Source organism: Aedes aegypti, chromosome 1 (genome assembly GCF_002204515.2).
Source record: "Aedes aegypti strain LVP_AGWG chromosome 1, AaegL5.0 Primary Assembly, whole genome shotgun sequence".
In the NCBI taxonomy this organism is placed as follows: domain Eukaryota; kingdom Metazoa; phylum Arthropoda; class Insecta; order Diptera; family Culicidae; genus Aedes; species Aedes aegypti.
The window spans coordinates 137,358,934-137,384,787 of NC_035107.1; the positions used below are offsets into that span (position 1 = coordinate 137,358,934).

The window sequence follows — 25,854 nt, forward strand, 5'->3', positions numbered from 1 at the left end:
GATGGCGCTAGTGAGCCAAACTCTATTTGCTTATATCTTAGTCCAGTTATGAGATACAAAGTTGGTGTCTTCGATAAAGTTGATCAACTAAATGAGAACTATTCGCCTAAAACCTTATTTGTTCGGAAAACACTCAAAAGATGGCGCTAGCGATCGAACATTTCGATTGTTTATATCTCAGTTCAGTGATGATATACAACGTTGGTGTCTTCGACAAATGTGTTTAACTGAACGAGATCTAGTCACCCATAAACTTATTAGTTGGGAAAACACTCACTAGATGGCGCTAGTGAGCAGAGATTTTATTTGCTTGTATCTCAGTCCAGTTATTAGATACAAAATTGATGTCTTCGACAAAGTTGATCAACTAAATGAGACATATTCGCCTAAAACCTTTTTAGTTCGGAATACACTCAAAAATGGCGCTAGCGATCGAACATTTTGATTGTTTATATCTCAGTTCAGTGATGAGATACAACATTGGTGTCTTCGACAAATGTGTTCAACTGAATAAGATCTATTCGCCCGAAAACTTATTAGTTCGGAAAACATTCACTAGATTGCGCTAGTGGGCAAATATTGTATTTGCTTGCATCTCAGTTCTGTTATGAGATACAAAATTGTTGTCTTCGACAATGTTGAACAACTAAATGATTCTTAGTCACATAAAACCTTATAACACTCACAAGATGGCGCTAGTGGGCAAAGAATTTATTTTTTTAATATCAGTCCAGCGATGAGACTGAAAAAAATCGAACTCTCTAAATTGGTATCTTCGACAAAAGTGTTCAACTAAATGGGATCTATTCGCCCAGTAGTAGTAGTTTGGAAAATTCTCCCAAGGTGGCGCTAGTAGACAAACATATTATTTGCTTTTATCTCAATCTAGAGATTGGATACAAAGTTAGTGTTTTTGACAAAGTTGGAGAACTGAATGAGAACTATTCGCCTGGAAACTTATTGCTTCGGAGATCACCTAAATGGCACTACTGGGCACACATTTTATTCGCTTATATATCTGTCCACTGATTAAATCCAAAGAAAGCTATTCGCCTAAAACCTTCTTAGTTCGGAAGTCTTTCTCATGATTGAAATTCAGTGATAAAAAATTTGGTATCTTCGAAAACGATGATCAACTAAAGGAGATATTTTCGCAAAAAAACATATTAGCTGGGAATTGCTTTTATGTGCGAAACAGCAAGGAAACAACCAATAAGAAATTGGTCTGCCTAGATCAAAACAATGGATATTTACTATCCATTCGAGCAACAATCGCTTATTTCGGATGCAATGCTCCTTATATTTTCAGATGAACCTTGACACCATTTAGATCTTTTGATCTTTTGAAGGGAGTGAAGAACGAAAAAACGACAAATTGACTTATCCATCCATGAACTGAACTCTAAGGGTGAAGGGCGGCTGTCAAATGAGAGTAAAATTGAATAGCCGCCTACCCAAGTCCAGAACCAGTTTTATGACTTAAACGTGGAAAAGTAAAAATTATTATTCGCAAAATTACAGGTAATAAATACGCTTGAAAGTTATTGTTTGCAAGCAGTAATTTATTACGCGCTACTGCAGTGCGTTGTTGCCAATTTAATCAAAAAATTCTACCTAATTCCCAAAATGAATGTTTTCGAGAAATTGATTACGCCTTCACCATTGTTTGGTCGTAGTTTTGTATGGCTGTTTACTTTTTAGAACCAGCGACGCGTTGAGGTAGCAGTAAAGAGCCTTCCTTGCTGAACTCACTCGGTCCAAGAATTGTGACATTTGAGCGGGCACGCTTCAGTATGCTCCCTAGGTATTCTGGCCAGCTCTAGTGTCAAAAATCTTGGACCGCGTGGACTCGGTTCTATCGGTGAATAAGACTATATGCATCAGTGATGCAGTAACTTCAACGTTATAGCCGAATAATGTTGGCTTCAAATATTCACATCTGTAAAGCATGTAATAGTTGGAGTCCAATATTTGACTGTCATTAGACTGAAGGACTAACTTTTAATCAGCAATAACGAAATTCTGATATTGCCAAATATATATTTCGATCACTGTCAGATCCGAGTCACATTGTATACTAATAACTTGACCCAGAAAAAATATTTTGATAGTTATGTTTCCATTATCAGCTGGCAAGTTTTATATAATCTTTTTGAAGACTGTTCTGAAACACCTGTAGGTTTTTTTTTTAAATCAAAACATTTGATGTAAGATTTTATTTTGTTTTTGATATAAATGGTTTTAGTGTGCAAAATTGTACATGTACATGTATGGAAATGTATGTATGTCTGTATCTTACTTACGTGGTAGAGCAGAAAATTGAATTGAAGTCACTAAATGATTTAGTTCTGGCATGTACCTTTCACCTCTGAAATTTTCATTCTTTATGTTGCAATTTATTTATCAGGGTACGTCCATAAATAACGTTACGCAAAGTTTTGCCATATTCATCCTCCTCAATTTTCCTCTGTATCACACTTTTTGTATGGATTCCAATTTTTATATGGGTAGTCATGTTTTATTGTAATCCCCTCCTTCATCTTCTGTACGTTACGTAATTTATGAATTACCCCTCACCAGTAGTTTTTTCCAACTTGTTTACATTGTAATGGGTCGAACTGCATGAAAATATATTTGAATAATCTCGAAAATAAACTTATAGAACAGCTAGATATGGACGACACATTTTCAAGAATTTTTTTGGATTCCCACCATAGACCTAAAATTTTTTGGTTAAATAAGGTTTAATTTATGGGAATACGACTATGAATAACAAAAACGGAGCTGAATTCCAATTGTGAGATACCTTGGGCGTTAACGGGTTAACTTAGACACTATACGTTAATGCTTCCAATGGGCTATTTGCCCTTTGAAGGAAGCACCACACTAGACAACGGACTAGCATGCAACGCCCAGTGGCACAGTCGAAAACATTCCTCTCGAAAAGTTTTTCGGCCTGAGTCGGGAATCGAACCCACACTCCTTAGCACGGTGCGTCTAAATGCCTCGGTGACACTAACCGCACGGCTACGAAGCCCACAAAAATTTCACTTAACTTCATCTGACCAATTTATTGGAACCCCTCTCATCGTGACAACATGTCTACTTGAAGGTTTCAAATAAAGAGCTTTGGGTTTAAGTGGGAATATTATTAGTTGAGTTTTGGAAGCATTAGGAGAAATCTTCCATTTTTGCAAGTATGAAGAAAAAATATCCAAACTTTTTTGCAATCGACTACAGATGCGCAAGCTTCGTCCTTTGGCGGAGAGGCCTGTGTCATCCGCAAACAGGAATTTTTGACATCCCTGAGGTAACTCAGGTAAGTCAGATGTTAAAATATTGTATAATATTGGTCCCAAAATGCTGCCTTGAGGAACACCAGCTCTTACAGGAAGTCTTTCAGACTAGGAGTTCTGATAATTAACCTGAAGTGTACGATTTGACATTTGAATTATTCTAACGATGTATGTTGTAAAATTAAAGTTTTTTTAATTTTACGATCAAGCCTTCATGCCAAACACTGTTGAATGTTTTTTCTATGTCTAGAAGAGCAAGACCAGTAGAATAGCCTTCAGATTTGTTGGAACGGATCAAATTTGTTACACGTAAAAGTTGATGAGTGGTCGAATGTCCATGGTGGAATCCGAACTGTTCATTGGCATTATTGGCATTAATAGATTCATATCGTTTACACAACAATGATGACAAGGTATAGTAACACATTTAATACGCAGCTTGTGGATGATGATTACGCTTTCAATAATTATATATGCAGAAGAAGAAGAATACCCTGAAAACATGTATTCAAATCAATTTTAAGAACCAATTACTCAATTACTGTATTGATTTGACAAGATTCTCTTTGATGATTTATAGAAAAGATAATTCATGTGATCACTAAAATATTCTATTCTCTAAGGCTACACTGTTACAGTAAAAATGGCGTAAACATTATTCTAAAAGAAAAACGTTCAAGAAAAATCCCAAACCTATTGGCATTAACAAACAGATTTAGGACTTATAAACCAATAAACACCTGTTATTTCATGTAATATCATAAGGACGAAATAAAAACCAGCAAGAACACGAAAAATAGTGAATACCAAGAATAAAAATAAAACATTTTTTTTTTATTTTTTGAAAAATTTGAAGGGGGGGATGGGGGTGTGACAAAAGTAAAATTTCAAATTTGTTCCGGCCTAATTTATTAAGAGAAAAATCACGCGTTTAGGGTGCCACTGAAATCGTTCAAAATTTAAAGTTCCGAATAAAATTTTGAATATTTATCAAAAAAAAAAACTGATAAATTTCACTCCAGACTATGGTATTATTTATTACAATAAGGTAAAGAGAGGCAAAAGTTTCGTTTTTTGAATTCAAGCTCAATTCGTTATAAATGTTTTGATGGTCCGCGTGCTACTCAAGAGAGGGACTTTCACTTCACATATCATATAAAATGATTGAGAATTGGGAAAGTTATAGCGGTTTATTTTTGTTGACGTGAAAAATGCAATTTTCGGTCGAACTTCCATTACATGGAGAAAAATTGAAAAAAAATATAATAGATTTTTTTAATGTACGGGCATAGCTTGGCTTTGAGATGTATTAGTTTTTTGCATAAATGTCAGGAAATGCATCGGTATGCATTATTACGATATCAAATCAAATAACAAATTCACATCATCAAATTTGTTTTCCGTCACAAGAAATTCCCTTCAACCCTTCTCATGACACTGTGTTCCACGACGGCGCATCAATATTTGCGCATTTACTGCTCTCTACCATGGCCGATGTCAAGCACCATGCTGTCGCTCTCCGTCTTGCGAACAAACCCAGAGTAGGTATTTATATATTTTTGCAATATTTCGCATCCAAAAGTTCGCAGACCGGTCGAATCGGTGGCCACAGAAAGTGAATGATTATAGTCTTCGTATATTCGTTCGTATTCGTTTTCGCTCTCCTCTCGGAATGATCTCGGACCATCTAATGTGGGTTGTAATGGAACAACAACGGTTGAAAAAAAATATAAGTATCGATTACCGGCTCGGCTCTAGAGGCAGTCGTCGCTTTAATCGCTCAGGGAGTAGACGTACTTTCCGCTTTGGCATTTATTCCACGTGTATCATCCTGTGGAGTTTTTAATTTGTACTGAAAAAGGACGTCCTTGGCTGCAAAGTGATTCTATAAACAGGAAAAAAGCTATCTACAATCTACAATGTTTAGCGAAAAGATCACCAACGGAGTCGAAAGGTGAGTAAGTTGTCCTATAGTGATAGTGAAGAAAGTGACGCAGTACTTTCGTATGAACAAATGTACATTCGCTTGGGCGCTTAGGAGTGTGTTGCCTCTAATTAATGCATCACACTTGCTAGAGCTAGGTAGAAATTCACGTGCAGCATTAGATAGAACGACAACAAACGATAAACGATGTGATAATGAGCCCTCGTATATCGTGTAGGGGTTAAACCGGTGACTAAATTGTTGTTGAATAAACATCCCGTTTCACGTTCTTCAACATTTGCGAAAGCTTTATCATAACAATGATGTTATAAAGTGATATGATAACGCGAGTAACATGATAAGCAGAATTTTGTACGAATTTTATTTTGGTCTGTTTGATTGCGAACCCAGACAGGGTTCTTCAAAAGTAGTTCAGATCATGGATGATGTCATGGCCAGACAAGTTTGCACCATACGCGGACTAACCTGAAGAAAAACCCCGTCGTAATTGCGAGCTTGTAGTTCTCCCCAAGTAATGACAAGTCACGCAATATTGATAGGTGGAGTTAGTCGCGTGTGTTTGGAATGTGCAGTGATATCGACCAAAGTCACAGCAGTAAAAAGTGTAACTAGATGAATGAATGTAATTGTACTGTATGAATGGAAGGAAGAAATCACCATTGATGTAGGAACAGGGGGTTAGGGGGTCCTGACCCTCTCCTCGAGAATCCGGTAGCCATTTTTCGTTATTGAAAATGATGATGATGATGGTCCCACCATATATCGCGTCTCCAGTTGAAAGCCGGAATCATCGACACGTGAAAACCGATTTTTCTCTAAATCTATGCGACCTAACGTCGGTCATAATGCGCTGGACAACGGATCTGGTGTGATACGCAGCGCACCTTGCCCATCGTAGCTCCGACGCATGGGTTTGAAGAAAATCCGTTTTTCACGTGTCGAAAATTCCTGTTTTCTAATGTGTAAATAATACCCCTAGAATGGTTTGAGCTAGACGATATATCTTTAAGGCCGCACGGGACGTCATCATAATCACCCTATCCATTTCAAGAAGCAAATCCCAAGAACCACTCCATATATCGATGCGAAAATATATCACTATGATTCTATATATGTAGTGAACAACCCAATAAATTTTCAGCTTCATCGGTTTACTAAAACTCGAGATTTGCTTCCACAAAGTTTTGATGATAATTGTTAGAGTGAGACGAAAGATAGGGAAAATAACACGGTCTCCCGTGTCCCCTTAAAAGAGTTAATTTCTATCAATTCTTACCAGATTTGCAACTACAAAAACAAAAACGCTTTCTATTTACTTAACCTAACTTAAATCTTTGATTTGAGTTTGAGGACCTGTCAGAGGATGAGATATAAGCTTATGGATGAATATATAAGCTAAAAAAAAAGAATTCATAAAAATTGTTACAATAATTGGCGTACCGTTAAGCGGGATGACATGTAATACTTTTCAACTTCAATAAACAAAAAAACATGATATAAACTTTACTTATATTGTCTATATTTTTCATTGTTTGTTTTTGCAAGTATTCTTAGTCATGTATTCGTAGCATTTGGGCTAGTAAGAAGCGATTTTATAATCGATGTTTTAGTTATTATAAGAGCTACAAAATAATATTCCACTTTTAGAGCACTTGTAATTGAGTGCTTGTCACCATTTGATTTTGAGGAAAAAGGGAGTTAAAAGTTTTTCCAGAAATTTTTCATCCCATACAAATGGTATGGCTTTTATGAAACATGCCAATTATCAACGAATTATGTTATTTTTTTCTGTTAGACGGAAAAATCACATAAAACAGTAGAATTTTTCAGAATACCAATCAAAATGTCACTTAGATCCCTTTGCGTTTAGATCTCTCAATTGCTCTAAAAAAAGTGTTGCAAACCAAACGATTTATTCTGATATTTGTGCTAATGGAATAGATAAATTATCAAGAGTTGTGAATCACCCCACCGGTATGGATTTCCCAAAATTTAAACCTGAAATTTACAGACGTATCAACTCAGAATCTCAATGATCGCCTTCCTGGTATACCACTGATTTTTTTTTGTACAAGAGAGCTTGGGTCAAAACTTTCAATCAACAATTTATCATTGATTTTCTTCAGAATAATTGTTTAAAAGCTGCACCAGAAAGTTCTCTTGTAGTGCGACTAGAAATTGAGGAGTTCTGAATGACACAGTTCAAGGAGTTTTTCCAGGAATTCTGTTAGACATTTCAACAAAAAGTTTCGCCAGAAGTCCAATTTTAATTCTAGTAATTTATACTTTTTTTTTTCAACATTCTCTGTATGTTGAAAGCGCGTTTAACAAGATGTACAATACTTAGCGGTGTTTTAGAAAGTTTTTATTATTGCTGGTCATTATGTTCTGCTCTGGTTGGATGAGACAGTTATTATGGTTTGTTCTTGGCTGACTAATTGAGTCATTTACTTTCCACGCCGTTGAAGCATCTCCAATTAGAGACAAGTCAATCAATCAGTTAATTAATCAATAACTCAGCAGTTGCAATTATGTCATGGGCAGCGCAAATAAACCATATGTATACATATATAGACATAGAGAAAAATGGGGAAAAGTTCGACCTTACTGGAATAAGCAATATTTCCAGAAAAAAAAAACTGTGACAGTTGATAAGACACACTGTGAACATTTATCATATTGATATTGAACACAACATAGCGATACTTTTATGACAGGACCTCCTTCTTTTAGCCATAAATTAATGGAAAAAAATACACACTAAATTTTGATTAATAATATGCTCAAAACAGAATTAAAAATATCAGGTTTTGGCAAAACTACGAGATTTTTGGTATTGTTTTCACAAGATAGTATATGGCTGGAACTTTTGCCACGCTGAGTCAAACTTTCTCCCACTATGGGCCAAAAACGAATGAAAATTTATTTTTGATGTGTTCTATGCAATAGCAGTTCGACCAAAAATTACAATGTTTACATCTGCAGCATCCAAACCACCATGATATACAGTATTGGACAAAACATTTGCAACTTTTTCGATTTTCCATACAAAATGACCGAATTTGGTAAGCTAGATCTCAGTTATTTATGGATCGATTCGAATGAACTTTTACAGGACATCAGATATAACTTGAATTTTGACATATATTTTTGAATAATTTTTCCAATCATGAGCTTATAAGTAATAACGGTTTGACTAAAGAGTAATTTTCGACGAAAAATTCAAAACTTTCTATCTCAAACTCTGATAGCCCTACTTCTTCTGTCGGGTGTGGGATTACTGCGTCCATTTGTTAGGACTATTGTGATATAGCCCTACAAAAAAATGTCTTCAGCAAACTTATTCATCTCGTCAAAATCTACAACTTTACTGAAGATACCATGAAGCCATTCCTTCAATATGTTTAGTTATGTCAATTATAAAAAATCGTCAAAAAATTCACTTTAGTCAAACCGTTACTACTTTTCAACTTGTGATTGGAAAAATCACTCAAAAATATATGTAAAAATTCAAGTTATGTCTGATATTCTGTGAAAATTTCATTCAAATCGGTCCATAAATAATTGAGATATAGTTTATCAGAGTTTGTCATTTTGTACGGACAATCGAAAAAGTTGTTTTGTCCAATACTGTATATATAACATTTGTTTTGAATTAAGCAAGAAATCTTCAAAAGAAACTTCTGCCTCACTCGAATTTTTGCCCCATTTTACTCTATTTACACATGTTATTCAAACTGGGAGAAAACACCAAAACAGTTTATAAGAGTGACTTTCTAGAGTGCATTTTGATAACTCAGTTATCTCACAAATTCAGAACAACAATAAGCAGGTCGTGTCGATAGAATGACCGCATATTGATGCCTTTTCATCCCGGTTGGTGCCCTCATCGTTGTGTTCCTCCCAGGCTGATAACGATATTTACTGGTGGTGTCTTCTTTGTCATCGCGCGTGTACAATTTTGGCAAATCAGCGGGAACTGTTATCTCTCTATGGTGATAAGTAATTGAGTCTTTCAGAAAGCCTTTAAATCTTCTATTATCAAATCATTCTAATCTTGCTATGCGTGATTGTATTTCTCTTTTCTTCTACAGAGCCGAGGACGGTTTCCGTGCGCAGCCGAAGGGTTTTGCTACCAAGGCGATACACGTGGGCCAAGATGCGGAACAGTGGAAGAGCCGAGCCGTTGTGCCACCGATCAGTATGAGCACAACGTTCAAACAATTTGGACCGGCTCAACATGCGGTAAGATAATGAAGCGATAGAGTGGAGTTCTAATAGGGTAATGATGGACAAGATCGGTCACCTAAGGAAATGTTTCCTATAACATTTCATCTTTTTCTTCTTATTCTTTTTGGCATTACGTCCTCACTGGTAAAGAGCCTGCTTCTCAGCTTACTGTTCTTATTAGCACTTCCACAGTTATTAACTAAGAGATATCTTTGCCAAAGTTGCCATTTTCGCATTCGTATATCGTGTGGCAAGTACTGTTTACCCTTCCTTGGAGATGAACCTGCCTACGGCCTTTCAATAAAAAGTAATTCAATTCAAATTCACTGTTTACCCAGGGAAGTCAAGGAAATTTCTATTACGAAAATATCCTGGACCGACCGGGAAAGTCATGAAGTTTGATGTTTGAGTTTTGACGAATATTTTCCAGAACTTATTCTTAAATTATATTTATAAAACCCAGGAGCAAAATGTGTTGACCATTGATAAATTCACATTTTTATCTAATACAATGGGATTCCGTTTTTGGCAACAAAGTCGAAATTTTCAGTTGCCAAAAACGGAACCGTGCCAAAATCGGAACCATTTTTTAATATTATTCTTCAACTTTTAATTGTGAAAACATCATTAGAATGTAGTCCTTATTGAACCATTAGGCATCGGGAATTCAGATCGGTTCTCTTAGAAGCTGAACTATGATATGAATCCATAACCCCGTAATGTTATTTGTGACAAACGTTCTACATAGTTTTTATCGCTAAAAAGCCCCTATTGTTTTTAAAAAGCTTTATGTACACTATTTGTATGTGTGGGTCATCTGAAATCAACAATCGCATAAGTGACCTTTATTCAAGAACTGGACTTTTTTTTTTGAAACTGTATGAGAACACAAAAAAATATATTTATTACCGTAGTCTTACAAAGATGTACTTACAAAACAAAGGTTATGAGTATTACAATTTACATGAGTTTTTTTTTAATTTGGCTCTAGCGTAAAATTTTACAAACTTCGGTGAGTTTAGATTTTTTTTATTGACTAAAGCATTTTATAACGAATGATTGACAGCAGTCAAAAGCGCAAACATAAACAAGTACATTACAGCAGTGTTGCATTTGAACGTGTTCAGTTTGCGTTCCAGTTCAAATTTTTGAACGAGGGATCAAGTCGGCTTAAACATTGAGCAGTTCAAAAATTTGAACCCGTGCTGAACATTGAACGTTACATGAAATCTGTCTTCATGGCAGATACACGACACATGTTTCAATGCGGAAGTTTTCCACAGATGTTAAAACATATTTAAGGTTCCATATATTTGTAAGGATATTAATTTAATATGTTCTGATGTATTTTTTTTCGAGTTTTTCATTTCATTGTGCATTTTGGAGTTCATGAGCAGGTGCAGAATCTTGCACGCGCGTTCCCGTGTAAAATAGAAACGCGTTCAGCTCACTTTTGGCTTGTCTTCAGTTTAAAATGCATCACTGCATTACAGGATCCTGCTATAAAACCCCAAGAGCCTGATAGGAGGCTTCGGGTGCCCGTAAGGTATATTCCACGCTAGGACTCTGAAGCATCTTGATATGATACCAAAAGATTCGATTTGAATTCTCAAGATCTCGCTTAGGGTTTCGCCTCAATATTGTTGAAAATTCTCAAGTCTTCGAAAAGAATTTTCAAAAATGCACTATTCTTAGGCTATCACTAGCATTTACTGATTTCCTTAGGAAACCACATTTTCAAAATTCAAATAGGTATCTCCAGGGTTAGTTAGAAAACTCATAGACCCAGCTTCTAAGGAACCAAATGATTATTTTATGAGCCCCATATCCTATATTAAAAATATTGTATAGCATGTTGGATCGCCTCTTAACAAACCTAACGTCTTACTTAATCTATAGCAAATATGGAACGAACCTCTAAGTAGTTGCCGCAGAAAGATCAATAAGCACACTAATACTAGAGACAAAACATTTAAACAATTCAATGATATTATTAAAGTGTTTTTTGGACTGAGTGCGCATTTATCATGCTCGCGGCATTAAACGGCACATTGAAATACAATACACTACAATAACGGAATTCATTTTATGAAATTCCTTAAAAGTTATGATACACGATAGTTTACTTTATTTGTTTTTATTACTGCGGTGTTTTTTCAACATATGCAATGTATGTAATTTTAAAATAATAAGAACAGTGAGCTCAAGAGGTGAGACGAATTTTATGATTGAAACTCTGTGTGAGTCATAGACTTTTTGTTGCTCTTGTGTGCTGTTGCTTTGTTCAAACAAATTATTCACAAAGCTGAAGAAAAGTGGTTTTATTAAGTGTAACACCTCCTGCAGACTATTGTGGGCTGGTCATTCAGTACGAATACCTAAAAAAAGAGGTCGTTTTCTAGTTGAGATACTGATGGAGATTATTGACCTCATGGAACATTGCGAATGCATGATCAATGACCATCCCGAAGTAGATAGGCGCGTACGAGATCTCTTAGTACTTGCTGGGATTTGCGGGTATATTGGCGAAAATGGAACTCTAGAATGTAGTCGGTGTATTGCTATTCAAATGACTAAAGCAACAGTCACAATAATATTTACAACAATTTACAAATTTTAATGGTATTAAAAACGTTGCCAAAAACGAATCCATTTTATTGCCAAAATCTTGTGGTGCCAAAAATGGACGTTTTCGACGCATTTACTACCAGTCCGACTCTTGTTGCTTCGCGTTTCAGGCGGGTGTACATTTCTGCCACCATTTCAAATGTTCTTCCAATTATATCCATGTCATCAGCAATTGACTGGATCTTGTGTAAATCGTACCTCGAATGTCAAACCCGGCTCTCCGCATGACACCCTCAAGCGCAATGTTGAACAACAGACACGAAAGTCCATCACCTTGTCTTAGCCCCCGGCGGGACTCGAACGAACTGGAGTGTCCATTGTCGCTCTAATCAGTCTTGTGTCATCCCAGGGATAGCTGTTCTCGTCCATGATTCTCCATAGCTCTATGCGGTCAATACTGTCGTATGCCGCTTTAAAATCAATGAACAGATGATGCATAGGGACCTGATATTCCCGGCATGTTTGGAGGATTTGCCGTACTGTAAATATCTGGTCTGTTGTCGAACGGCCGTTCACGAAACTGGCTTGATATCTTCCCACGAACTCATTTGCTATTGATGATAGACGACGGGAGATGATCTGGGATAATACGTAGGCGGCATTTAGATAGTGATCGCTCGATAGTTCTCACATTATAGATTGTCGCCCTTTTCGTAGATATGGCATATAACCCCTTCCTTCCACTCCTCCGGTAGCTGTTCAGTCTCCCAGATTCTGACTATCAGCCAATGCAGACAAGCAACCAATTTCTCCGGGCCCATCTCTATGAGTTTCGCTCCGATACCATCTTTCCCAGCTGCCTTGTTATTCTTGAGCTGTTGAACGGCATCCTTAACTTCCCTCAAAGTGGTAGCTGGTAGGTTGCTATTGTCCAACATTCCGAGTACCGGGTACCCCCGTTGGTTTGACCACATTTAATCTGAACACTTTTTAATCTGTACCCCGCTAATTTGCACATCAAAACAAAACAGTGAAAGAGGTAACCAGAAACACGTTTCTAGGGTGACTAGATGTTCAAATTAAAAATGGACCCCGGTGGTTTGCATGAGGTACCGTTCAAATTAGCGGGAGTTTACGGTAGTTATTTCTCCCGCTGCCTTGAACTTCCTTGTCTGTGCTATCAGCGCCATTCAAGTGTTCGTCGTACTACTGCTTCCACCTTCCGATCACCTCGCGTCCGTCCGACAAAATGTTCCCATCTTTATCCCTGCATATTTCGGCTCGCGGCACGAAGCCTCTGCGGGATGCGTTGAGTTTTTGATAGAACTTTCGCATTTCTTGGGTGCAGTGCAACAGCTCCATTTCTTCAAATTCCGTCTCCTCCAGGCGGCGCTTTTTCTCCCTGGAACAGACGGGTCTGATGCTTTCGCTTCTGTCTATAACGCTCTACGTTCTGACGAGTACCTTGCTGCAGCATTACTGCCCGCGCTGCGTTCTGTTCCTTCAGAATCATTCTATACTCCTCGTCGAACCAATCGTTACGTCGACTCCGTTCAACGTACCAAACAATATTCTCGCCTGCGACGTTGATTGCTGCTTTTATTGTATTCCAGCAGTTCTCGAGAGGGGTTTCGGAGAGCGAATCCTTTTCCGGCAACGTTTGTTCGAGATACTGTGCGTGTGCTGTGGCGACATTCGGCTGCTTCAGTCGCTTAAGATCATACCGAGGGGGGCATCGGTATCGTATGTTGTTAACGATGGAGATTTTTGGGAGCAGCTTTACCATTACCAGGTAGTGGTCGGAGTCGATGTTAGCGTCACGATAGGTCCTGACGTCGCTAATGTCGAAGAAGCGCCGTCAATCAATCAAAACGTGGTCGATTTGCGATTCTGTTTGCTGTGGTGATCTCCAGGTGATTCTACTTGTAATGAAATTTTCTTTATTTCCTATTAATATTACTTAAAAAGCAGACGCTAATCGATAATTTATAAAATAATTTTAAGTTTACCGTAATAAGGAGGTGCTTTATAACAAGGTTCAAAACATGCGTAACTCTCTAGTACTCATTCGAAAAACTAAAATGGTTATTTTTGTCTCCATTCAATACAATATAAGTAGAGCCCTTATATTACGGCGAATATTTATAATATTACACTAGATCAGCACTAAATAACGGTAAAAGATTGATGTAGATATGTAAAACGGTACTTAATAAGCCGAAAACCATGTTATTATTGAATATTTTGAGATAAAATCACTTTGGGGGGCAAACATGTCAGTTATTCCCCTACTATACTTCAGAAACCACTACCGGTGTCTATTTTTAGTTTATTATTATGATTTTGTTGATGATGTTTACATTTTTATAAATTTCACTTCAACAATTTTTGTTTACCAAATAGGTGGTACACTTGCCCCAATAAGTATACATTTCAACCAAACTGAATTTCGAATGTAAAACTAAATACTTTTTACGTTCAAATGCCACAATAACTTACACATTTGAATAGTTTCACGATGTACAGTACGTTAGAAAAATCTGTTAATAATTTACCTTTTACCAAGCTATTTAGAAACAACGAAATCTTATAAAAATCCACTCAAATTTGATTGTCTTTGCAAAAGTCGATGTAAATACGTGAAAAATAGAGCAATTTTTATCATATTTTGATCATTGTATAGTGAACTATAAAGGAACATATTGTTAAGCTCAAAGAGAAAATATATATTGTAGTTTTTATAATAAGCAGGGGTGGCACACTCGTATTCTCTCGTTGATAATTCGCTGCTCGATTTTTTTACGGCTGGCTTGCAGGGCCTGACACCAACCCCCTAGATTTCCGGAGGACCATTCCCCCTAAATGTTCGGAGGGCCATAGTGCACAGTTTAACTTAAAGTCCTTCTCTGGCACTCGGACGATGATCAGCCGCCCCACACATGGGAAACAGACGCTGTTGTGGGCTGCTCCTTACATGGAGTACAGACGCTCCAGTTTTTAAGAAACAAACCCATCCTTCCATGTCAGCATACGACCAAAATTCCCTTCAGGGTTGGTTACCCGATCTTCCCTAAGGTTGCTCGTACCCCGGCCAGTACCGCAAGGAGATAGGACTAGGAGTTGCTGCGCTGGAGGCTAAGGACCGCACAGAGGGGTCTATTTCTCGCGTTGAGTATCATACAGGCGTATCTACAGTGATCGATTTTTCTTTTCTTATTACACAAAACTTAACAGATTTTCGGACAATTTCACGGTAGTGCATGATGGAGGGCGATGACTACTTTCTACTAAAATTAAAATAGCAGTCAAAAACAGTCGCCCGGCCAAGTAATTTGCAAAAGAGAATATCGACGAAGAGCAATCGATATCTGCAGATATGCGCTTATGATACTGAACGCTAAAATCTCTCCTTCAGATACGTGAGGTACCAATGGTACACCATGCCATTAACGTTAAGCAAACTATAGTTCGGTCGAACCTGAATCGGGTTGGTGTTGAAACTGTGATTGAGAACGGGTTGCGCCAGTTCCAACCTAGGTTCAAAAACGAATTCGACATAACTTTTATCACTGAGTGTTTAAAATTCAAATTACACAGCGTAACAAAAATGTCAATTTTACGTGTCTCAAGGATAAAATTATGTGTCTCTAGTAGATTTAGGGATGCTGAGAAAGGCATCATGTCAGAAATGTTCCAGCACGTCACAATTCTTAGCAACAGGTCGCCAAAGTTGTAGGAAACACTGTTTTCATTGATGTTTACACAAGATGTCAAGTGTGATTTATCAAACTTTTTTTGTGATTTATTCCATCTAGCATACAAAATATGACTTCAACTTTTATTTCAGATATTATTTGGATGAAATTATGCAATTAAATTTAGATTGAATTATTTTTTTCCAACATGCTTGCAGTCTCCATACAAAATTCTTCGTTCCTCTTATATGGCAAAATACAATACTTTTCGAAACGATCAAAACACATTTTTTTAGCATCGAAAGTATTATGAACTTTGTTGGTAATCATGGTTATACACATGATGTTTTGATTCTATGGCCAATTGATTCAGCAACCCTTAATTTAGTAAATAGCGATATTTTGGTGCTTGAGACAAAAACGTGTTCCGCAGTGTTATATCTGAAGAGTCGTGAAAATTGTATTCAAATTAGACCATATTAGTTGGGGCCTTCCTTAGGCGAGTGGTTAGAGTTCGCGGCTACAAAGCAAAGCCATGCTGAAGGAAGTGAAGCGATGCCGATGCTTAGCAACCTGAAGAACTTGAAAGCTATATTAGATACTAAGTAAGCCTTGATTTTCTACATGAATAAATCGTTATAAGTTGTTAGTCACTCAAACTGGCTGGACGCGTTTTACTCTGCTCCATACCCTCTCAATAGGTTATGGGTCTCTATAGCAACCAGCCAAACAAAGTAAAAAAAAAAATTTTCTTCGTTGTGCGTAAGTTAGTCGCGTTCGGGAGTTTTTCGCCATTTTTTCGAGGCTAAGGATGACGTCGCTGGAAAAATTGGGCGTAAACCGATTGAACGGAAGCAACTACTCCAGCTGGAAATTCAAGGTCGAGCTACTACTGGTTCGAGAAGATCTCTGGGAGTACGTAACCGGAACCTGTCCAGGAGAATTGGAAACGAACGCAGCAGTGGTAGCAGCATGGAAGAAAGGTGATCAGAAGGCCAGAGCCACAATTGGTCTTCTGGTTGACGATAGCCAACGGAAGCTGATCCAGGACACAACCACGTCGAAGGAAGCCTGGGAGAGCCTGAGGAGAAATTTCGAGCGCACAACGCTGACGTCGAAGGTTTCCATCCTCAAGAAACTGTGCGATATGCGGTATACTGATGACGAGAACATCGAGAAGCACATCACGGAAATGCAAGATTTGTTCGAGAAGCTTTCGGTGGCGGGTCAGGTACTAGACGCAAATTTGCAAGTTGCGATGGTCCTCAGAAGCATGCCGAATTCCTTCAACCCATTAACCACGGCTCTGGAAAGTCGTTCGGACGCCGATCTAACGTTTGATCTTGTAAAGACAAAGTTAATCGACGAAGCGGCCAAGCGAAGCTGTTCGGGAACAGAGCAATCGGTGTTGAAGGCAGGTACGAGGAAACCAATAATTTGCCACCATTGCCAGAAGGTTGGACACAAGCAGAAGGATTGTTGTTCGCTGGCGCAGAGCCGGGAAGCAGAACCGAAGAAAAATGAACTGAAGCACAATGGGAGAAGCAACAAAGCCAAGGTGGTTCGAAGCAGTCCTGACGAGTACGCTTTCATGACAAAGGTAGGTGGTAGATCAGATTCATGGGTGGTTGATTCTGGAGCTACCTCGCACATGGCTGCTAGCAAGAACTTTTTCGAATCGTTGGACGAGACCATCACCGATGACGTCGTGCTGGCGAACGGGATCAAGACGAAATCTGCTGGCAAGGGCGTGTGTCGTATTCAGTGCGCTGGACAGGACGGGTCTGTCAATACCATGACTCTCAACAACACGCTATTCGTTCCTGATCTTGAAGCAAATCTATTCTCTGTTAGATCCGCTACGCAAAGAGGAGCAACCGTCGTTTTCGATGACGTAGGATGTCGCATTACAAAGGACGAGAAGGTAGTAGCAGTTGGCAATGTCTCTGCCGGATTGTACAATCTTCAAATAGTTCACAATGCACAAGTGGCACGGAGCGCAAGTCATTCGGAGAATTGCCAACACGCGTGGCATAGGATGTTCGGCCACAGAGATCCTGAAGCAGTCGGTGACCTGGAGAAAAAGAATCTGGCAACTGGTATCAAAATTGTGAACTGTGGAGTCAAGGCCATCTGTGAATGCTGTTTGGAGGGTAAGTTTTCCAGATTACCTTTCCCGAAGAAGTCCAAGAAGAAGACGAAGCAACCTCTGGATTTGGTGCACACAGATCTGTGCGGACCGATGAACACACCAACTCCAGGTGGGTGTCGATATTTCATGGCAATCACGGACGACTTCACACGGTATTCTTTTGTGTATTTTATGCGACGGAAATCAGAAGCGACCGAATACATCAAGCAGTACGTGCGAGAGATGAAGACCACGTTCGGCAGACCGCCGAAAATAATTCGATCGGACCAGGGTGGTGAATTTCAAAATCGAGAACTGGCTGAGTTTTGTCGTCAAGAGGGCATTCGACAGCAGTTCAGCACCAGCCATACGCCGCAGCAGAACGGAGTATCGGAAAGGAAGAACCGGTCATTAGTCGAGATGGGAAGGTGCCTGTTGCTTGATGCCAAGATGCCGAAAAAGTATTGGGCTGAAGCTATCAACACAGCGTGCCACCTCCAGAATCTTCTACCGTCAAGTGCTGTTTCAAAGACTCCGTTCGAATTGTGGACATCAGAGAAGCCTGACGTTAGTCATCTGCGGTTGTTCGGGTCGCAAGCCTATGTGTGGACTCCGAATGAGAAGCGTTCCAAGCTGGACCCAAAATCGATGAAAATGACGTTCGTTGGTTACTCGCAGCAACATAAGGGATATCGTTTCCTGGATCTAGCGTCGAACAAGCTCGTCGTGTCTCGTGATGCCAGGTTCATTCCAGCGGAAGATGTTTGCAAAAATGAAAGTACTGATGAAGGTGTCGTGTTTTATCCATTCAAGTCAGTGGCCAAGAAGTCTGAAGAAGTCAATCATCCTATCGTTGAGGTTGAGGAGGAGCATCCACGGGCCGAAAGCGAATCATCCGAAGATACTGATTTCGAAGGTTTCGATGAATCAACGTTTTGCGGAGAGGACGATTACGACACTGCGATCGAAGTCGAAGCCGAAGAAGAGGTTCATGATGTGCGGCGATCCAACCGTTCCAACATTGGTGTTCCACCAGTGCGGTACAGTGAAGCTACCCGGTTGGCTTCTTCCCAGCAAGATGAACCACGTACGTATGAAGAAGCAATGCGAGGCCAAGAGCGCCACAAATGGAAGAAAGCCATGGACGATGAATTTGCATCCCTTCAGGTGAAGCGGCGTGTAACTCAAAGAATCATTAGAATCATCATTGATGTAATAGTAGTAGTGTCGCCTTTCCATGTATATTTTCAAAACAAACAAACAAAAAATATAACATTTGTGTTTAGCATATTTTTATGTAAACACATGGTAAATTTAGTAGATTGACGAGTATTGGAAATCAAAATCAACTCTTCAATCGTACATATCTAAAGAAAACATTACAATTTAATGAAGGGCAACGGATTTTCTCTGTTTTTAATTGAATTTATCGCATATTTTTGTTATGCATCGGTACGGTTTATGTTTGCAAGGGATGACGGTGTTGCCAGGTGATTGGTGACAGATTTTTCTAGCAATTGTTATATGCTTGTTTTCGGAACATTTGCTGCATATTATAAAAACTTATCATTTTGCAAATAGTTTTCCATCACAAGATCACTGATTTAAGTGTAGAACTAGCCCTCGTGCGTTAAAATACACTCAAATAAAGTTTAAAAAAAAAAAAAAAAAAGATCACTGATTTAATAAAATTTCAATGATTTTTGTGATCAATTCACATTAAATGCTATGATTTTACAGATAGCAACTCTGACATCACTGCGCTCAACGATCGCGATGATTGTGCACACACGATAGACGCGTCCCGACGCATCCCGACGCATCGCACTGTGGAGCTTTTCAATTATTTTGGGTGGTCCAAATTGATAAACTCTTGGTATGATTTTATGCTTCGTAGAGATGGTTTTCGTAATTTGAAAGAATCGAAAAACAAACAACGTATGAGTTTCAAGTTTCTATGCTTTGCCCAACCATTCCGTACTGAAAATTAATACAACAGGAAAAAAGTTGGACATTTTAGACTATAAACACAGGCATGCCTCAGTGTGCGGTGGCGGCGTCGATTTGCAGCAAGTGAAAACAACCGCCATAATAGTTTTGAGTGTTGCGGTTGATAAAACTTTATAAATATTTGATTCCCGTTTGAAATGTGTTCCTTTAAGGAAAGTGAATGAAAGATTTGTTTAGTGGAAGTGTAGTGAACGCAATATAAAATCCAAAATACAAATGTTTGCTGCAGAATTACAATGGAAAAGGTAAGCACCTTCTATTTACAAGTGTAGTTGTGTGAGGCAATGAAATGCGGCATAAAATCGGAGATTTTTTTCGAGAATAAAAATCTCATGTATATTGTCGCTAAATTGATAATGCTGTATCTGAAAGTGTTGTTTATATATTGAAATACCACCTGAAGCATTTTTCTTCGTATAAATTATCCATTAAATCAGGTGATAAGCAGTTATATTTCATCGATGCTGCAAATACCAATACTATCATAACAATACATTAATGATTTTGGAAGAAGCCATTTTGTGATGACGCACCAAAAGGCCTTCAGGAGAATTCGACATGGGAAATCTCGAAGATGCCTGCAAATAGAAAAGCAATAGGATGTAAATGGATCTACAAAAAGAAGCTCGATGAATCCGGTCAGGTAATCCGCTACAAGGCACGGCTTGTAGCACAGGGCTATAGTCAGAAATTTGGTGTGGACTATGACGAGGTGTTTGCACCTGTGGCGAAATACACTACCCTTCGCACCCTACTATCAGTGGCTACTCGTCGATCCCTGCAAGTCAAGCACATCGATGTCAAGTCTGCATATTTACACGGGGACCTCACGGAGACCATATATATGAAGCAACCCAAGGGCTACCAAACTGGCTCCCAGGAGGAGGCGTGTCTGCTGAAACGCAGCCTCTACGGGCTGAAACAAGCGGGGCGTATCTGGAACCAAATGATATCGGACAAACTGGAGCAGCTAGGATACAAGCAATCCGAGGCAGATCCCTGTCTCTACATCCGGAAGGTCGATGGTTTTATTGTATGTCAACGATATGCTCGTGGCAACTCAGGACAACGATGAATACGAGCGGGTCTACCGCTACCTATCGAAAAATTTCAAGCTCACGAATCTAGGAGATGTTACCAACTACCTGGGCATTCAAGTGGAGAGAACAAGTTCTGGTGATTTCCTTTTTGAATCAATCGGCTTACATCCGTAAGATTGCCGAGAGGTTCAACATGGTCGAAGCGAAGTCATCAAAAATACCCATGGACCCTGGGTATCCGAACGTGCAGCAAAAGGAGGAGGAAACTATGCCAAACGGTGAGCGCTACCGTAGCCTTGTTGGCGCTTTACTGTACGTTGCGGTGTGCACCAGGCCCGATATTGCGATTGCGGCGTCCATCCTGGGGCGCAAGGTAAGCAAGCCTTCTGAAGCCGATTGGGTCGAAGCAAAGAGAACCCTGCGGTACCTTACATCGACGGCTGATCTGAAGCTGCAGCTCGGCGGAGCTGGTGGTCTAGAAGGTTTCGTCGATGCCGACTGGGCCGGTGACAAGGTTGACCGAAAATCCAACTCTGGGTACGTATTCAAGCTCGGAAACGGATCCATCAGCTGGGCCGCAAGGAAGCAACAATGCGTCAGCTTGTCTTCAACGGAAGCGGAGTACGTAGCCCTCTCGGAGGCTAGTCAGGAACTTCTCTGGTTGATGAAGCTGATGTACGATGTCGGGGAAGATGTCGTTAAACCCGTGGTGATGAACGAAGACAATCAAAGTTGCATCGCCATGCTAACGTCCACAGGAGGAAGCCGACGAACAAAGCATATCGATACTCGATTCAACTTCGTGAAGGAATTGATGTCAACCGGCGTCATGGAAGTTCGCTATTGTCCAACAGAATCGATGATCGCGGACATTTTGACGAAACCACTGGCGCGGGTCAAACTCGATCGATTCCGGACCCTAATTGGTTTGAAGTTCTTCGACGTTGAGGAGGAGTGAAGCGATGCCGATGCTTAGCAACCTGAAGAACTTGAAAGCTATATTAGATACTAAGTAAGCCTTGATTTTCTACATGAATAAATCCACGGCATAAAAAATTAACAAGGCAGGCTCTTCACTGATGTAAACATCAAGTTTGGTTGAAAACATGTGACGTCACTCCTATCGTACCATATACCATCCGGACCACTAGATCAATTTTTTTTGAAAATTTGTTCGAGGTGGATATGAATGATGTCGTCAAGTAGCTGTCAGTTTTCGGAATATATCACCTTCTTAAATATAGTACACCGTGGAATAAATCGTTATAAGTTGTTAGTCACTCAAACTGGCTGGACGCGTTTTACTCTGCTCCATACCCTCTCAATAGGAAGGTGTCTGGGTTCGATTCTCGGTCGGTCCAGGAGTTTTTCGTAATGGAAATTTCCTTGACTTCCATGGGCATAGAGTATCATTGTAATTGCCACACGCGATATACGAATGCAAAATAAAATGTTAACTTTAGCAAAGGAAACACTCAGTTAATTACTGAGAAAGGGCTCATAAGATTAGCTGAGAAGCAGGCTCTATCGTAATGCCAAAAAAGGAAGAAGTAATCAATAAAAATAAACTCAGATCTGATCCTTCGAAATTGAATATTTTGTAGGGAAAATCGAATATGTATGTAATGTATCGCCTGAGAAATTTATCGAATTTACATTGCACGTGCTCCGGTGACGATCGAGCACACGAATCCCTATTCTAAACCCATGAATTTACATTATGAATTTTTACAAGTAATAAACGTGAAAATAATACAGCTAATACGCAGCTACATTAAATTATACAGGTTACCAACAAATAGAAATACAATGCTCTTCAAAATGACACTGGTCTATCTTGTCCCCTGACTTATCTTGCATTGCAGCTTTTTACCCTTCACATAATACTTCCAGGGATACGAATACGGTCGCAGTGGTAATCCAACGCGTGATGTGCTGGAGAGATGCCTTGCTTCCCTCGATAATGGCAAATATGGGCTGACGTTCTCTTCGGGTTTGGGAGTAACGACTACCGTGATCACGATGCTCAGCGCTGGAGATCACATCGTAGCCGGAGACGATCTGTACGGTGGCACCAATCGACTTCTGCGGAAGGTGGCCATGAAAATGAACATCGAAGTTGATTTCGTTGACTGCACGGATCTGGCCAAGGTTGAGGCCGCGGTGAAGCCAAACACGAAGCTTTTCTGGATAGAAACCCCAACCAATCCCCTGCTGAAAGTGATCGATATCGAAGCGGTCAGCGAAGTGGCGCATAAATTCCCAGGAGTATGCTAGCTGGTCTCATTCACCTCATTTCCACAATTCTTACCACTGTAATCTTTTTTTTCAGGTTGTGGTTGTGGTAGATAACACATTCTTGTCTGCATATCTGCAGAGGCCACTGGATTTGGGTGCCGATATTGTTATGTACTCTTTGACCAAGTACATGAACGGTCATTCCGATGTCATTATGGGAGCTGCTATCATGAATGATGATGCCCTATATGAGCAGCTCAAATTTCTTCAGAATGGTAAGTTACTTCTAACAACACTTCTTCTTTCACACATTGTGGTTAATGATTGCATTTGTAAGGACACAAGAGTATCGCGTTTCATGCATTATCTATCCCCTACAGCTGCCGGTATCGTCCCATCCCCATTCGATTGCTATCTGGTAAACCGAAGCCTGAAGACGCTAGCCCTTCGCATGGAACGGCACAAGTCTAACTCCCTGGCCATTGCAAAGTTCCTGGAAAAGCACCCGAAAGTGGAACGCGTCTTGCACCCCGGTTTGCCGTCTCACCCTCAGCACGAACTGGCCAAGAAACAAACCTACGGCCACAGTGGCATTATGTCTTTCTACATCAAGGGGGGCATGGAGGAATCTACGAAGTTCCTGCAGTCATTGGAGGTGTTCACGTTGGCGGAAAGTCTCGGCGGATACGAGAGTCTCGCCGAAGTGCCGTCAGTCATGACACATGCCTCCGTGCCGCCAGAGCACCGGGCACTTTTGGGCATCACAGACAATTTAATTAGAATTTCAGTCGGGCTGGAAGACGCAGACGATTTAATCGTGGATCTGAAACAAGCTCTTGAAAAGGCATAAGTGTTGGAAAAATTGATGTTGATTTTAAAATATAACGAAATTGTTCAAAAACCTGCTGGGTTTAAAAAGTTTTAACCTTTGTCTTTTATTTTTTCTATAAATTACATAAGAACGCTTCATATTAGAGTATCATCAATTATCAATTAATAGATACCGTCTTTGGGGGTGACATTGTACCAAAAATGCGTAAATTCTGATTTATTTTAAAACAGCTTTTGAAAAATGACTTGAAATGTTCTGCTAAATATGAGAATACATTCATGGGTAATGTACTTGTAAATGCTGGACAGATCACTGAAAATCATTTGTTTTCCATTGAATAGGAAACGCAAGAAAATTTACCCAATATCACCTTTTCGAGGGGGTCACCCCTCCAAACAAAATAGAATTGATACACAATAAGAACAAATCAGGAGAGCTGTAGTTGTAGATAACTGCAAAGAATAATACATTAAAATTTTATTTTGATATTTGTAATACTTGATGAGATTTTTCAAATCATGTTTTAGCCAAATGTTACCCTCTAGGCCCTATGTCACCCCGACGACGGTGTCATAAGAGTACAGTGCCGTTTCGGTTTTATCGCGCTCTGTTCTAAACATATTTCGGATTCTAGGGAATGTCCATCAACAGATGCAGGGCCGGATTTACAAATGTGGGGGCCCATTTCCCAGAAAATAATGTTGATGCTATAGTATTGATTGTTAATTTCCCTAATAGCTTGTGTTGACTACGTCCCGTCGACATCTAACCCAGTAAACACAAATTCGTATACGATAGTTCATAAGAGTACAAATGTGGAGGCGATATACATAAATATCGTAAGAATGCAGCACCACACTTAAAAATTGTTTTCAAAAAGTGGTGAGTTGGGGCTAGGCTAGGCTTACCAGATGGTATCCTTCGGGAGGACATGTCCTCCTTTTTGACCATGTGTCCTCCCGTCCTCCTTTGGGCTGAAAATGTCCTCCTTTTCAAATTAATCGTATATTCAATTTTATCCCCATTAATTTTCTGATAACTTATTCTCGAGCTTATTGGAAGGAATTCAATTTTGATCAAGGGTTGAGTCATGTCAAGAAAAATTTCAAAGCCAAGACTGAGATTCGGGAGAGATAGATCTTGAGCTATTGCATTAGCATCAATCAAAAATCAATCAATGCAAATCACTACCAAATTCTTTGAATAATGTTTCTACAAAGTATAATAACATTTAAACAAATTTTCTACGATTCTTTGTATTACAGTTTTTTTTTTACAGAAAGACGGAACACAAAGGGATGGTTTAGGGCCAAAATATCGAAAAAAAAAAAACGTTGAAAGCCAAAATTTCGAAACCCAAAACGTCGTAAAAATACAAAACGTCGAAAGGACAAAACATCGAAATGACAAAACATCGGAAGTACAAAACGTCGAAAGCAATCATTTTCCAATATCGATTTGGACATGTTTTTCAGATATCTAACTTTTTTACATTGTGGTCGATTGGACAATTCTTCTGGAAGAAAATCATTCTTCTCGTTTTCTTACAATTTTCTCCTTTCGACGTTTTGTCCCTTCGACGTTTTGTTCTTTCGGTGTTTTGGCATTCGACTTTTTGTCACCCAACCCAGAGTCGAGTATGAAAAGTATATTGGTTTCTTTTGAAGGTACCGTAATCCGGGGTAACATTGATCATTTTTTTGAATATTTCTTGAATATTTGGTTCGAAAATGCAATAGTTGCAAATTTTATATTTTTAAAACAAGTACTGGCACCCATAGCTCGTGACTATATACTTTATTTTGTTTTGTGAAAGGTTTAAGCATGTTAAAAAAAATGTTTTAAGTGATTTTTTGATTTAGCTGATAT

General features: G+C 39.2%; 1 protein-coding gene across 1 annotated transcript; it reads left to right on the forward strand.

The window, feature by feature from the left end:
* Nucleotides 1-4,886: 4,886 nt before the first annotated feature.
* LOC5564056 (cystathionine gamma-lyase) lies at nucleotides 4,887-24,078 on the forward strand. The gene is made up of 5 exons (XM_001648344.2): nucleotides 4,887-5,250; nucleotides 9,336-9,486; nucleotides 22,809-23,183; nucleotides 23,248-23,428; nucleotides 23,534-24,078. Exons 1-5 carry the CDS (start codon nucleotides 5,216-5,218, stop codon nucleotides 24,001-24,003), a joined length of 1,212 nt encoding a protein of 403 aa, XP_001648394.2. The 5' UTR covers nucleotides 4,887-5,215; the 3' UTR covers nucleotides 24,004-24,078.
* The last annotated feature ends 1,776 nt before the right edge of the window (nucleotides 24,079-25,854 follow it).

Coding starts and splice junctions, on each gene's coding strand:
- LOC5564056 (XM_001648344.2), top strand. CDS start 5,216: ATGTTTAGCGAAAAGATCACCAACGGAGTCGAAAG. Junction 5,251..9,335: donor ATCACCAACGGAGTCGAAAG/GTGAGTAAGTTG, acceptor TTTCTTCTACAG/AGCCGAGGACGGTTTCCGTG. Junction 23,184..23,247: donor TGGCGCATAAATTCCCAGGA/GTATGCTAGCTG, acceptor CTTTTTTTTCAG/GTTGTGGTTGTGGTAGATAA.